At 41.5% G+C, this 16,148-nt stretch overlaps 1 protein-coding gene across 1 annotated transcript; it reads right to left on the reverse strand.

The window, feature by feature from the left end:
* Positions 1-14,544: 14,544 nt before the first annotated feature.
* On the reverse strand, positions 14,545-15,486 carry LOC123602701 (olfactory receptor 1009-like). Its single transcript, XM_045487169.1, has one exon. The coding sequence runs from the start codon at positions 15,484-15,486 to the stop codon at positions 14,545-14,547; it is 942 nt and encodes a 313-aa protein (XP_045343125.1).
* Positions 15,487-16,148: the final 662 nt, after the last annotated feature.

The following is a 16,148-nucleotide window of genomic DNA, read 5'->3' on the forward strand; positions in this document are numbered from 1 at the left end:
TGTTTACATATATAAGAAAACACATAAAATATATTTCCATAACTATATCTATTCAAGAGAGTTATATCAATCAAATATCTCTCACAAGAAAGATCCAATTTTTCAAAAAATGGGTAGAAAAGGGAACAGAGTAGAGGCAAAGGCAAGCATGACGCTTGCCTGAGAGTTCAAAACTATTTCCTTCCCTTTGTTAGCTTCATCAGGAAGTACCAGGAAGTGCTGCCTCTCTTTCAAAAAATTCTTTTATTGCTCTATCATGAGTTTCTAAAATTCCAAAAGAGCATAATGGTCTTTTTTTTTTTAATGGAAGATCCTTTGGAAATAGCCATGAGTTAATCATAAAATGTTTACTACTCCCTCGCGGTGTGACAGCTATTTGAGTTTTCTTCCTTCATTATCTTCCTTCTGCCCTGATTTCCTTCTTCCTTTCCTTCCTTTTTCAGGAACAAGAATAATGCTGCTCCACAAAGAATAATTGCTCTAAATATCAGAAAGATCAGGTTCTTGACAGAGTTGTGCCTCTAACCCCACGACCTTAAGGAGATCAATTTCCTCACTTGACAAAGAAAGGGCTCAGCCCAGGTTATGTCTAAGGTTGTTTTCACTTCTAACATCTCTGTGACTTGAAAAAACTTTATGATAGTGCGTTTGAAGCCTGAGCAATCAGTAATTAGCTCTTCAGAGAAACCATTGCAGCAAAATGCTAACAAACTCTTCTTGCCAGTGTGACACTGAGGCTTCAAGACCCAATTTTGTGACTTTCTAACAAGATGCCTTGGGCATTATTAGGATTGATTGGGCGCTCAGAGATTGGCAATTACCAAACTTGAAAGAAAGTATTTATTTCACTCCTAAACAAGTTTCAGAGGAGCTAATTAATCAAGGCAATTTTAAATAAAAAAACTTCCCAAGTGATGATTGCTGTCCAACTCTGAAAGTCAGGTCCCAGGGCCTGTCACAGGAGAGGCAGCAAAGAAGGGCTGACCCTGGGGGTGGGCAATTTTTTTCTAAGTCGGTGCAGGGTGGAGGGCCACTTTCCGGCATTATCATTTTCTTGATTGCTATCCTGTCTTGCTGCAGTGAGGTCCTCTGACCTACAAAACAAAATAAAAGTTTACTCCAAATTTAGCAAAATCTGGCAAACCCAGGAGTTTAAATTAATTATAAAAGTCAGAAGCTGTAGGAAAGGCTGTAATTCCCATCTTCGCTCTGTTGAAGAATGTCTGTCTTGCATGCGGACACCTCTTGGTTTGAACACCAGCCCTTGATCTTGAACGTGTTATTTCAAACTGTTTTATTTACAGTTGGGGCATCTAATTATATAAAGTGATACTGTGGCAACAATTTAGATATGAAGAGAAAGACAGAGAGAGACAGACAGGAGGGGAAGGAGGGAGATGGGGGGGTGGGCGGGGGTGGAGAATAAATTAAGCTATTGAACAAAAAGAAAACAATGTATTTTGACTAAAGAGCAAAATGTGGGAACTTCTAACTAGAAGAAAAAGGAAACACTGAAAAAGCTATATTTAAGGCTTAAACCAGTCAAGTAAAAGTAAACTTTGTGAATGTAGATAAAAGAAGCTAATAATCACAATAGTCAACTTTCATAGGTTAGGGTGAGGAAACATATACACATTTCTAAGTTATGTAATAAACTGCAAGCTAACATTTGATAGGGACACATGGATAACTCGGTGGGTTAAGCATCTAATTCTTGGTTTTGGCCCAAGTCATGATCTAATGACTCTTGAGTTCAAGCCCTGCACCAGGCTCTGCACTGACAGCATGGAACCTGCTTGAGATTCTCTCTCCCTCTCTCTCTCTCTCTGCTCCTCCCCTCCCCTCTCTGTCTCTCTCTCTGTCTCAAAAGTAAATAAATAAATAAATAAATAAATAAATATTTAAAAAAAGAAAATTCGATGGACTGTAAAATACTGTGTACAGTCAGAAAATCAAAGATTACATATGTTGTATAATATGTTATATACTGTAATATTACTGTATTATATTTTATATATTTATATATAATACATTTCTATATTATAACAGAACCTAAAATACAGGTGACCCTTTAATAACACAGGTTTGAACTCTGGGGATCCATTTATAAGTGGATCTTTTCAAAATAAATACACTACATACCATTAAAAAAAAATGACAACTCTTGTTTCAGTTCCTTCCAATGTAACAGTAGGTTAAACAGCAGTGCCTGCAGTGGAGAATGAAATGAAATAAGGCACATAATGTTCCTGGAAGGTAGTAAGAGCTTAACAGAGATAGTGGTTCTCATTATGTGGCCATCACTCTCCTCTTACCCAGGCCATTCCACTAGATTCTACTAGATCCCTAACCCGCAGTCACTCCTCATTCTTGACCATCCTCCACTAAGCCCCCTCTCCAGTTGGCTAGCCCTACCCATTATAAGTGTTGCCCTCTTGCAATAGAAAGAATAATGCCCCAACTCCCCAAACTGATGAGGCCATAATTTGACTCTATCTGTTCTATCCATTTCCCCAACACTTTCCTTCACAGTTCCTGTAATTTCAGCTAAATCAGATCCTTGCTGTCACATCGTTGTGCCCTTCCTTGTATCATGCTCACCACCTGGTATTCTCACCATGACTAGACATCCAACTCCTACTTTCACTGCCAATCTCAAGGATATCCCTCTCCATGAAACCATTCACACCCTTAATCCAGTATGAAGCTTCCTTCTTTCTTTTCCTCCTTTATCTCCTCCTTCCTTTCTTCCTTCCTTCTTTCCTTTGAGCCTCCATTAGGCCATTTGCTTCTTATGTTGTTATAAATTGTAGTCATTTATATATTAGCCATGTTTTATTTGGTTGGAAATTCCCAAAGGATACAGACTCTATCTTTCTGGTTATTTTGATTAATAGTTATAATAAATGCCAACAAATCTCTCTACTATTTGACTTCAATAAATAACCCTTATTTCATTGTTAATAAATGGCTATAATTCTACTTTATAAATGAAGAAAATGAAGCCCTCCTAGAAGCAAGTTAGCTTCTGGGGATCACAGTGAACGTTAGTGGTAGACTTTAAAACTCCACTCTTTGACTTCATATCCAGTGATCTTCTCAGCTCAATATTTTCTTGATCTTATAGGGACAAGATTAACAGTCCATTATCAATGTTGTCAATGATCCTTATGCTCTCAAACTTCCCACATAGCTACTTACATATGTGCCATAGTATTAGCTGGATCTCAATTTTACAAAACAAACTTATATAAAAACTGTTAGCATATAACATCCCCAGCCTGATTCCCCTTTTCTCCTCCTTCCCTCTGCCCCCTGCACATTCTTTCAGACCAAAGGATCCAGAGGACCACAGCCTCCTAAAAACCTTTAGAAGCAACTCATCAGGTGGAAAAATTCATGGCACAGGGCCCTCAGGTATAAAATTTGGCAAATCAAGATATGGGGCAGGAGTGGTGATGGATCTTTTACATCAGCAAATAGTAAATTAAATCCTTGAAGTCTAGACATTGGCCAGACAATGCTTAAAACAGTGTTATTGGCCAAAAATGAATAATAAATAGGTTAAACAGGTTTCTTCTCAAATCCCAGCCTTAATTAAAAATAAAACAAGAGGAGAGCTATTGTCCTTGAAAGGGACAGTAAAGAATTAAGTGGACATTCTGAAGACACTCTGAAGCTTTTTTGTTTTGTTTTGTTTTGTTTTGTTTTGTTAAGGTTTATTTATTTTCAAGAGAGAGCACGAGCAGAGAAAAGGGGCAGAGAGAGTGGGAGACCCTGAATCTGAAGCAGGCTTCAGCCTCTAAGCTGTCTGCACAGAGCCCGACAAGGGGCTAGAACTCACGAACCACAAGATCATGACCTGAGCCAAAGTCAAGACACTCAACCAACTGAGTCACCCAGGTGGCCCATAGAGGTTTTTTTGTTTGTGTGTCTTGTTTTGTTTTTTGTGGCTTTTTTAGTAGTTTCTTTTTTAATAATCATGGAATTTTTTTTAAATCATATTTGGCCAGCCTCACCACACAAATATAACTGCTACTAAGTTAGATAATTTATTTATTTTCTCTTTTTTTGCCTTTCTTCCCTATGTAGTGCTTTTAAAACATGTCATATCCTTTTATTTTTATTTCAGTTAATGTGATGTCTTTAAGGTCGTCTGTGTTGTACCATGTAGAAAAATCTTACTCGCTTTCAAGGCTGGATAATATCCCATTTGTACGGACAGACCACATTTCAGAACCTACTCATCCTTCAATGGCTGAGTTGTTTCCAGCTTTGGGCTCTGGTAAATAGCGCTGCTGTGAATGTCAGTCAGCATTTTAGACATGCAAAGACAAAGCAAAGATTTTCTGCTGAGAAAAGGATGAATATGATAACATAAAATATTGGACGGTTTACAGTCATTCATTTAACAATGTAACTAAGTCCCTACTCTGTAGCAGGCATTCTGCTAGGGAAACAGTGGTGACAAAATTAGAAAAGCAGGCCGAGGAGAGCTGTGCCAAGAAATATGGGCACAAAGAAGGGGCGGCTGGTTCCCCTGGCCTGGTAAGGCTCCAACTGTGGACAGCCTCCTGCGGCATCTTTCAGCACGCAGTTCACACAGAGAGGGTCTCATGGCATGTCCCACGGACCCCACAGAGACTGAGCCCTACAAGCACAGTTCTGTTCTCTGCCTTATAGCAACATGCTAGTGTGGCCCAAGCCAGGCACCCGAACAACCACGTCCACAGCCCCATGGTGGATGAGGGACCATGGTGCTGGATGACAGGTACGTGTCCATGGGGATGCATTCAAGCAAGAGTTGGTAAACAGGTGGGGCTGGTGGAATCTCTGGAAAATGTAGCTCCATGCAGGTTCCCGAATCTGCCTTCATATTTACCACATACATCTGTAGCTTTCATCTGATTATCGTTTTACTGATGTCTAACCTGCAGCCCGACGGCCTAACATGTGAATGTTCAGCACATTAGAGGTTCATCGGAGTTTGAAATGCACGATGGGCAAACCTTAGAGTGAATCGGAATTCTATATTCGTTATAACGAGAAATCTCAATCTTGAGTTTGTCAAAAATAAGGAAAACCAGGGGCGCCTGGGTGGCGCAGTCGGTTAAGCGTCCGACTTCAGCCAGGTCACGATCTCGCGGTCCGTGAGTTCGAGCCCCGCGTTGGGCTCTGGGCTGATGGCTCAGAGCCTGGAGCCTGTTTCCGATTCTGTGTCTCCCTCTCTCTCTGCCCCTCCCCCGTTCATGCTCTGTCTCTCTCTCTGTCCCAAAAATAAATAAACGTTGAAAAAAAAAAATTTAAAAAAAAAAAAAATAAGGAAAACCAGCTTTCATATCCTTTCTCTAAATTTAATTTCAGTTCCTTTAAACACAGGAATGCTGTAAAAATTCATTTTCAAATTAGTACTCAAATTTGTGCCTCAGGAATTGTTCATAGTAATTTCAACCAAAAACCCGGAGTAAAACTGATGTGCTCACGGAAGCAAACTCAAGTTTCCCATTCAGAAATTCAGAGAGAAGTTATTTGTGATTTTTATGCAAATTCAAAACACCTTCCCTATAATTTTGTAGTTTACTTTTATTGTTACTATATTATATTTCAAAATAATGAGTCTTCTAAGCAAACCTCAGGTAGATATTCCAATCCTTTCCCAATTTCTTCAGTATTCTGAAAAATTATCACTTTTCTTTATTTTACCATGACATGATGGTAACTATGCAATCGTTAATTTTACACATCAACTTGGCTGGGGCACAGCACGCAGATATGTGGTCACACATATTTCTGGATGTTTCTGTGAGGGTGTCTTTGAATGAGATTAACATTTAAAATCTTGAACGTTGAAGAGATTGCCCTCCATATTGTGGTTGGGCATCATCCAATACCTTGAAGGCTTAAAGAGAATAAAACACTAACCTCTTCTGAGTAACAGGGAACTTTACGGCAGACTGCTCCCAGACTTGAACCACAGCCCCAGTTCTTCCTGACTCTTCAACCTGATGGTCTTCAGATTCGAACTGTAACATCAGATCTTTCCTGGGTCTTCAGCTTGTGAACCCACCCTTCAGAGTTTGGACTTGCCTGCCTCCACAATCCCATGCGTCAATTACTTTAAATAAATCTCATTCCATCTATCTACCCATCCTGTTGGTTCTGTTTCTCTGGAAGACCCTGAACAATGCAAACACCAATGAGAGTAGCAAACAACTAATGCTCATTGTTTACCAAGGCACCATTCTAATCATTTTACAAAAATTAACTGTGTAACTATTATTATTATCATCCCCACTTTATGTATGTGGTTCTAGAAGCTCAGAAGGATTAAGTAACTTGGCCAAGTTCACACAAGTATTAAGCAACGTGGTCAAAATATGAACCCAAGCTTGGTTGTAGGCATATGCTCTTATCTAATAATCAATATAGTTCCTTTCAGAGCTGCTTAGAAATAGGGTTTCTCAGGGACACCTGGGTGGCTCAGTTGGTTGAGCATCTGACGCTTCATTTTGGCTCAAGTCATGATCTCACAGTTAGTGGGGTTGAGCCCCACATTGGGCTTTGCACTGGCAATGCAGAACCTGCTTGGGATGTTCTCTCCCTCTCTCTCTGCCCTTCCCTGCTTGCACACACTAGCACTGACTCTCTCTCTCTCTCTTTCTCTCTCAAAATAAATAAATAAATAAACTTTTAAAAAAAGGGAATAGGGTTTCTCAAACCACAAGTTGAGTCTTATTAGTGGGCAGTGAAATCAGTTTAGTAAGTCATGGCCAGCATTATTTAAAGAAATTTAGAATAGAATAGAATAGAATAGAAGTAAAGCAGAAGTCGCCAAACTTTTCTATAAAAAGCTATATAATATGTAAGGGCCCCTGGGTGGCTCAGTAGGTTAAGCCTCTGACTTCAGCTCAGGTCATGATCTCACAGTGTGTGAGTTCAAGCTCTGCATCAGGCTCTGTGCTGACAGCTCAGAGCCTAGAGCCTGCTATGGATTCTGTCTCCCTCTCTCTGCACCTCCCCCACTCACACTCTGTCTCTCTCTCTCTCAAAAATAAATAAACATTTAAAAACAGCTATATAATATGTAAATATTTTAGGCTTTGAGGGCAGACTGTCTCTGTGACAACTACTTAGCTCTGTTCCTGTAGCCCCGAAGCAGCCGTGGGCAAGCCACAAACCAGTGGTTCTGTCCTACACATTTTTGCCCCACAGAGAATATCTGGATACATTTCTGATGCAATGACTGGGGTGGGGATGGTGCAGGCATCTAATGGGTAAAGGCTAAGATGAGACCAACCATCTTGCAGTGCAAAGAACAATGCCCACCACAAAGAATAATCCAGTCCTTAAAATGCCAATGGTGTTGCCATTGAAAAACTGATGTCAAAAGATGGCCGCATTCCAACAGAACTTCATTTATGGATGTTGAAACGGGAATTCCAAATAATTTCCAGGGCCATGAAATATTACTCTGCTTTCGATCTAACTGATCATTTCAAAACATAAAACCCATTCTTAGCTTGCAAGTTACAAACAGGTGCCAGGCTGGAAATGACCCACATGCCAGTCCCTGGAAATTGAGTAATCAAAATGTATTGCAGGTAGTTAAACTACACACACACACACACACACACACACACACACACATATATATTAACTATGGGACATGTAGTTAAACTATATATATATGTGTGTGTGTGTGTGTGTGTGTGTATATATATATATATGGATATTTTAACTATGGGTCATGTTTGAAAGACATGATTCTTTGGGGATAAATTATTATTTTCTGAGTGTGAATTTAAGTTATAGTACCTCTCTGAATTGTGGTTGATTCAGCGTGCTCTCCTTAAATTAGATTCTCATAAGAAATTCTGGGTTGAGACTCTACAGGAAACACCTGTGGATGAAGAACTGAACTCAGTTTGGATACACTCAGCCAAGACCCAACTCTGAGGGCTTACATGTGGCATTGTTCCAGACTAGTGGCCAAATCTTAGCCAAACGGTCTGTGGAAGGACTCCTTTGTCTCATGGGATTGCCTTGTCGGGAGTCCACAAAGCAAGCCACGTGAAGACTCAGGGCAGCCATGTTGTAGCCCAAGTCATTATTAGAATCACACCGGCTACTTCCATTTTTTAATAAAGTCTCAGTAGTTGCAGCCTGGCCTCAACTGTGCTGAGGGTAACCTAGAATAAAGTGGGTCTGTGTGCAAGTTTGGGAGGAAACAGTGCTGTCTTGGAAGGGTGGCCACTAGCAGGAAGCAGAAGAGCCTTGGAGCAATGGGAATCCGGAGGTGTGGGAGGAGCCAAAGCAGCCTGAGGCAGCTGTGAAGGCAGAAAAGCAGCAGTGGCCATGTTCCTTCCCCCTGGGGACTCTCTGAGCCACGTGGAGAAGACACGCTGGGATCACTCTACATTTCTTGTGACCGATAAGGATGGGAGTTTCAGTCCATCACAATCTGGCCTGAAAGGGCATATGCCCTTTTTAGCTACTAGCCAAAGAAACCAGGGGATACTTAGGTTGTATACATACATAACAAACACATCTCTGAGTAAAAGGTGCCACCACAACCCTGAATTTGGGATTATTTCCTTAGGATGAATTATCTGAACTGGAATTACTGGGTTACTCCGAGGAACCCACAAAAGAATCCCTCAAGAGAAAGAGCCAGCAATTCTGTATCTGTCGTTTCAAATTATATTATAGGCACATTTTAGAGTTCACTTGATCAATATTTTGAAATTCCTCTTGCCATTTCTAAAAACAAAACCTTTAGGGGCGCCTGGGTGGCGCAGTCGGTTAAGCGTCCGACTTCAGCCAGGTCACGATCTCGCGGTCCGTGAGTTCGAGCCCCGCGTCGGGCTCTGGGGCTGATGGCTCAGAGCCTGGAGCCTGTTTCCGATTCTGTGTCTCCCTCTCTCTCTGCCCCTCCCCCGTTCATGCTCTGTCTCTCTCTGTCCCAAAAATAAATAAACGTTGAAAAAAAAAAAATTTAAAAACAAAACCTTTATTTCAATAGTTAAAATCTTTTCTGACGTCCGTTTTTTTATTTTCTTAAATTTTAAAAAATTTTATTTATATTTGAGAGCGAGAGACAGAGAACGAGTGGGGGAGGGGCAGAGAGAGAGAGGGAGACACAGAATCCAAAGCAAGCTCCAGGCTCTGAGCTGTCAGTACAGAGCCCAATGCAGGGCTCGAACCCACAAACCGTGAGATCATGATCTGAGCCGAAGTCAGAACTTAACCAACTGAGCCACCCAGGTGCTCCTGTAATGTCCATTTTATAGTCTTCATGCTGAGATGCTTTCCAAACTCTCATTAAGATTTACCCTTCTTCTGATATTCCATTCAGAACCCTTTTCCATACATCTATGAGGTCTTTACAAAAATATTTCATAAGAAAAGTACCAGGTATTTATTTCCTACAAATATTTCCCTCCTTTTAAAAAGGACTTTTAACTCTTTGACCTATGGAAGTTTCATGATAGGTAGGCAAATCCATCATTTTTTACACCCACTTTAAGGTTATAAAATGCACCATTATCCCCCTATGTTTTAACATGTTTTACTGGTGTTATGCTTATGTTTGCCAGTCATGCTCCGAGTCATTTTTCAAAGCAAAGATTGAACCCCCAAAATATCCCTTCTTCACGTACTTCTCATTCCTTTCCCAAAAAAACTAAGAAATATTTGGAAGACATAGCTTGAGGGTATTGGCAAAGCTCTGTCTCTTCTCCAAGCTCAATTAATTCTATCTCAGGTGAAAGGAAATATCGGCATCCCGATCCTGTCCTTTCTTTCCCTACAAGACAGTACACCCTGGGACAGTATTTCTACTGAATGTTAACCAAGAATTCTTCACAAAGGGCCACATTGTCAAATGCCTTTGGGAAACGCTGACTTAATCGAATATAAACAGGCTCATTTAATGTCAGATTTCGACGAACATCTTTAAAATCACCACAGGGAGGGGATGTGAAGCATATAAGGTTACAGTCTTCCCCAATTTATTTTACTATGACTTTTTCTATATCGATTAATTCCTCCCACAATTTGGGATGTCTGGGGCATGCTACCTTGGGAAAGCCCATAGGTACCAGTGGTGTCTTCTGCTCTCTCTATCCCAAGCACACATGGGGCCAAAGCACAAAGAAGGGTGAGCTATCATAAGGAGGATATAATTGTAAACTAAGGCACCAGCTATGGTGGAGTCCTGTCTATAAGTCACTGCACTCCCCACAGTTCACTGGCTTTCTGATATCAGTAGACATAATCCCTATGATGGTTAAGCAGTGACTATCTCACTTGGCTGACTGCATCCTGTTTAAGGCCTAGTGGGAGTATGTGAATGTGTCCCAAGAAGCCAACCATATTGGGAGGGGGGGGGGGAGGAAAATTATACATGGGGATGTAAGTTTCTAGGATGGCCATGTATGAGTGCAGCATGAGGCTTCTAAGAGTTTCATTAATTAAACAAAGCAAAAATAAAGGCTTTATTTTTTAACTCAGTACTGTGCAAATATAAGCCATAACTGTGATTGCGCACATTTTCTCAGTTAATGGGAAATCACACAGTAAACTAAAAAAAAAAAAATGTAAGATACTTTTTTTTAAGTACTGTTGATGGGATGCCTAGTAATAAAAGAGAAGTTTTTTTACATGCAGTAATACTTAGGGATTGTCACAGGTGAAAAACTACCTCAGTCAGTGTCACAATAGTAATATACCTTGTGTTTATTGAGCATTTGTTATAGCAAGACACAAAACTATGCACCTAATTTTTATTATCTGATTTAAATTATGCCAGGATGCTAAATGTTGTCTCAGAGTTTTAGCAGAGGCCATGGAATGAAGGACAAGCTAAGGTGGCTGAACTTGCTGAATTTTTTATTGTTTTTTTTTATGCTTATTTATTTATTTATTTATTTTGAGAAAGAGAGAGATAGAGCACATGAGCAGCGAGGGGCAGAGAGAGGGGAAGAGAGAGAATTCCAAGCAGGTTCCAAGCCGTCAGTGCAGAGCCTGATGCAGGGCCTGAACTCAGGAACCATGAGATCATGACTTGGACCGAAATCAAGATTTGGATGCTTAACAGGCTGAGCCACCCAGGCACTCCTGAACTTGCTGAGTTTTAAACCAGAGTTGGGGCGCCTGGGTGCCTCAGTTGGCTACGTGGCTGACTTTGGCTCAGGTCATGATCTGGCGGTTCACGAGTTTGAGCTCCACATCAGGCTCTGTGCTGACAGCTCAGAGCCTGGAACCTGCTTTAGATTCTGTGTTTCCCTCTCTTTCTCTCTCTCTCTCTCTCTCTCTGTCCCTCCCCCACTCATACTCTGTCTCTCTCAAAACAATAAACAAACATTTAACAAATTAAAAAAAAATTTAAAGCAGAGTGTGTGGACATCTTCTTGCTCAAGGGGTGGGAACATTCACCCTGGATCCTGGATCCTCCAGCATTACCAGATTGGGTCACTTTCTTCTACTGTCCCTAAGCTTGGAGGAGAGGCAGGCAGTCGGGGGAAGAGGTAAGGACAGTTTGGAGAGGATTCCTTCAAAGAGAATCGTCAATGTGCACCCTTATGCCTTTACCAGGCCAAGTGACAGAGCCTTCTCTTCCAGAGTTTGGAAGGCCCAGGAGTGCCTGTGTTTCCTGGAGCCAGACATGGGCCACAAGGAAGAGGGAAGGCTCTTAAAAAGGAAAGTCATCCTCCTGGCAGGGTGAGATCACCCTGGACTCAAGACCAGAAACCAGGGAGCTGCTGGAGGTGGCTTCCCAAAGGACTAACAGATGGAATTCAGGGGTCCGGGGTTGGTGGGGTCGAGGGGCGCTCTCACTCTGAAGAACCCACAAAGGAATCCCCCGAAAGACAGAGCCAGCAATCATGCATCTGTCACCAGATTCCAGCTGTTCCAGCCAACTCCTTCTGCCCTCTTTCTCTTCCTCTTTACATCCTGGCTTTGGTCCTGGACTGGCCGCACAGCAGCTGCAGTGTGGGGAGAAAAGGCCACCAGTAGTGACTTGGGTTGGTCCCCTTTGACCACGGCAAGACTTTAGCACCTGAGACGGGGGAGAGAGGATGTTGTAATCTGGGAAAGGGCATGTCGTCTGACATGACAGTGCACTTGATTTTCTAATACTTGGGGAATAAAGGAAATCTTGTGTTTCTTACTTCCAAGGAAAACCTACCAGAGCTGTCTGCAATGTTAATGAGCGGGAGGAAGGTCTGAGATGACACAGCAAGAGTGTGAAGGGGCAATGACGAAAAATAGGAAAGTTGCCTCCTACGTACACCCCGTAAGCTTTAGCTTCCTTCAAGAAACTGGTTACAAATCCTCAGTAAGTTAGGCAGTATTATCCCTAGATATTTGGTGAAATTAAAAGACATCCCAGAAAAATCACAAAACTCAAGTGATAGCTCTAGGATTAGAATTGAGGTAACTGTCCCATCTGCCTCTGTGTCCCCTCCCAGTACTACATCCTAAGATCCTGCAAAGGAACCAATACTGGGGGGTCTGGCACACTTCCAGTAACACGCTGGTTCCAGAGTTCTGCTCTTTTCACCGAATAGCTTTATTGGGGGGGGGAGGGCAACAAAATATGCTCATAGTTTATGAAGTGATTCCACCTGCATTATTTAATCCTCCTGATCATTTACAATAAGGTGGATATTATCATTACCTCTGTGTACCTCATTATGGACTTGACTGAGATGTCACAAAGGGCAATAAACAGAAGACCATCTTAGATCTGCTATCCTATCCACTGTGTAGATGCAGAAATGATGTTTGTTTTTCTCACCGTTGTATGCAACATCGGGCTCAGTGCCTAGCACACAGAAGAAGTTCAATAATTATTTGTTGAATAAGTAAATGCATGACATTTTCCAATTCCAACTCTTTTTTTTTGTCATTGTTGTTGTTATTATGTCACGTTGCTTCTCTCCTATCTCCAGTGAAGACTCTTGGAGAAATTTGATCCCATCTGGGAAACTCGCTGTAAAACAAAGTTCTTGAATTTTAAATAAATCTACCATAAATAAATTTGATAGCAAGTCATATTTTGGGCTTTTGTATCACATGAGATAATAAAAGACATTTTTCTCTGAGCCAGTAATCTGGCTAGGGTAAATGATCTCTAAAGCCCCATGGCTACAAAGCATGATATGATTGTGTGGGAGCTCACTGATCAATTGTCTATTTTCAGAGATTGCACATTAAACAATAATCGCTAGAAAATAACCCATCCCACTTTGTATGTGGAAAAGTACGCAAAAGTTTAGAACAGTTGTCTATCTATATAACCAGGAGACAGACCATGGCTCTCATTAAAAGCTTCTTAATCGACTTTGCTAAATTCATTTTAGGCAAATAGTTGGATGTAGGAGTTCCTTAAAATTCTGAGGACATTTCTACAAGGATTTAGCCCTGAGACTATAAGGCCATCTAGGAATGCTGATCCATTTCCTCCATGAAGCTCTCTGCTTTTTGTGTCTTCATTTCAAAGTCCAGAGATATAGCTATGTCAAGAAAAGATAAGATAGAATTGAATCACTTTGTTGGGTCTGTGAGAGGACATAAAGGCCCTGGCATGGGTGCCCATTCTCCATATGCAGCGATGGTACATGACAGTGCTCAGACCTGATGTCTTCCCAGCACTTATCTTGCCCTTAATTCATAACCATCAAATTGAGCTGCCTCTATGAACCCCCTTGTGATGCTACAAACCTACTGACCTTAAGAGAAACAGATAGATCTAGACTGAGAGCCCAACTTCACCTATGGCATTTCTCTATACATTCTTGGCAGCATCATATGCACGATCAAATCCCAACCTGCAGAAGTTTAGGTAATAATACTCTCAACACCTTCCAGAAAATTGAGTTCTAAAAAAATGTAGTCTTAGCACCTTCTGTCAGAAGCTTATTTTGGTGTTCAGTGCATTAGAGTGAAGCAGAAGTCTCTGTTACTATAAATGGCCCCTGTGAACCACCCACCTGTCAGAGTTGAACACAATTCCATCTCTAGGCCCTGAGATATATGTAGTTCTTCGTGTCAAGGTCACTCCAAAAAAAAAGACTAGTGTATTAGGAGGTTAAGCATAAAATTCTACATCCTTTTTAAATAGATTCCTTTGATGGGAGCTACGTAGGAGTGCAAAACCCAAAACACTGCACATATCAAGGAGTCAGTAGGGAGAGAAAATATATCAGCAGAATAAAAAACAAAACAAAACACAATAATTGAAATTAAATAATAAAGGTTTTTTGAAAATAATTGGATTGTGAGGTGTCTGAGAGAAGCAAAATTAAATAGACGGTAGATGTGAACTATAATATTGGTATATTACAGAGGAAAAAAATCACATACAGGACAGGGCTTAATCAATCCATATTGACTGAGCAAATGAATAAGTGGATAGATGAGTGGGTAAATGAATGCCAACCAGCCCCCAACACTTACAAATGGCCTGGAATCTTAGGAATCCACACAATTAGTCTGTCTTTTTAGAATTGTCTCCCAATTTCCTGATGACATAAGAATTTAGGCCACACAAAACTTCCTCTTAGCAGCAGTCCTGTGGATGGCATCTTTGACTTCCTTGTTCCTCAAGCTGTAGATAAGTGGGTTCAACATGGGGATCACTGCAGTGTAAAACACTGACACCACTTTATTGAGATCCAGAGACAGACTTGCTCTAGGTCGTACATAAATAAAGAAAAGAGTGCCATACAGGATGGAGACGGCCGTCAGGTGAGAAGAGCAGGTAGAAAAGGCTTTGCGCCTCCCATCCACAGAGTGGATCTTCATGATGGCGACAAGGATGTAAATGTAGGAGATCAGGATAGTCAGACCGCTGAAGACTCCAACAGCTCCAGCCACGACAAAAACTACCAACTTAGCAAGCCTTGTGTCAGCACATACAAGGGAAAGGAGGGGGGACATATCACAGAAGAAATGATTAATGACATTGGGGCCACAAAAAGGAAGACGAAATGCATTTGTTGTGTGGGTCATGGTGTTCATGAACCCGATGACATAGGGACCAACCACCAGCTGGATACAGAGTCTCTGGGACATGGCAACAGAATACAATAACGGGTTGCAGATGGCCACATAGCGGTCATAGGCCATGGACGCCAAGAGAAAACACTCTGCTGCCACAAAGAACCCAAAAAACCACTGCTGCAAAGCACAGCCCAAGAAGGAGATGGCCTTCCTCTTCGCAAAGACGTCTGTGAGCATCTTGGGGCTCACAACAGAGGAGAAGCACATGTCCACAAAGGACAAGTGGCTGAGGAGAAAGTACATGGGTGTGTGAAGGCAGGAATCAATCCGAATCAGAATAATCATACCCAAGTTTCCGGTTAGATTGATGACGTAGAAACTCAGGAAGAGCAGGAAGAGGGAGGCCTGCAATTGGGGGTTGTCACTCAAACCTGCCAAAATGAACTCTGTAACCCTTGTGTAGTTGTCACCAGCCATTGACTGGTTCCCGTTTCCCCTAGAAGAAGAGCAGAGGAGTCACAACAGATTTGCTGAACATATCTTCAAAAACGGGGCACAGAAAAAATATACCAGTGGCTGGGAGAGCATCACGGGTGATATGACTTAGTTGCATGTTGTGGCCAAGGAAACAAAAGTGAAGTATAGACCAGTGCAAAAGATCGGATCTGAAGCCTTCATCTTCTAAGAGTCTGCAGAAATCCATCAATACAGAGATGAGAAACCAGAAACCTGGAAAATAGAAGCAGCTTTCTCAAGGTCCCATGACTGATGGCAGAGAGCTTCCAGAAGACATGTCCAAGAATTCTCACTTCAGTGAACTTTGCTTGAGTTCCCCAGGTGAGTGCACACCTGGGGTAATGATGCAGGAGAGTGGAAGTGAGGCAAGGTGGAGAAAGTGAGCAGCCACTATTTTTGAGATATACACACTTTGGAATTAGAACCCAAGCCTAAAGGCAAGGGTCCCTCTGACCCTGGGAAAGTTACTTTTCCTCATCTGTGAAACAGGAATAATAATAGTAACACCTACCTTGTAAATTGCTGTGAGGATAACATGAGAGAAAGCTTGCAAAGTATTGAGCTTGCAAACTACTTATGAGAGTCTCATTGGGCACCTTGACAATGGTATAATAAGTGTTCGT

The sequence above is a fragment of the Leopardus geoffroyi genome, chromosome D1 (assembly GCF_018350155.1).
Source record: "Leopardus geoffroyi isolate Oge1 chromosome D1, O.geoffroyi_Oge1_pat1.0, whole genome shotgun sequence".
Taxonomy (NCBI): domain Eukaryota; kingdom Metazoa; phylum Chordata; class Mammalia; order Carnivora; family Felidae; genus Leopardus; species Leopardus geoffroyi.

Bases quoted from the DNA above. Each gene is read 5' to 3' on its own strand.
- LOC123602701 (XM_045487169.1), bottom strand. From the start codon at position 15,486: ATGGCTGGTGACAACTACACAAGGGTTACAGAGTTCATTTTGGCAGGT.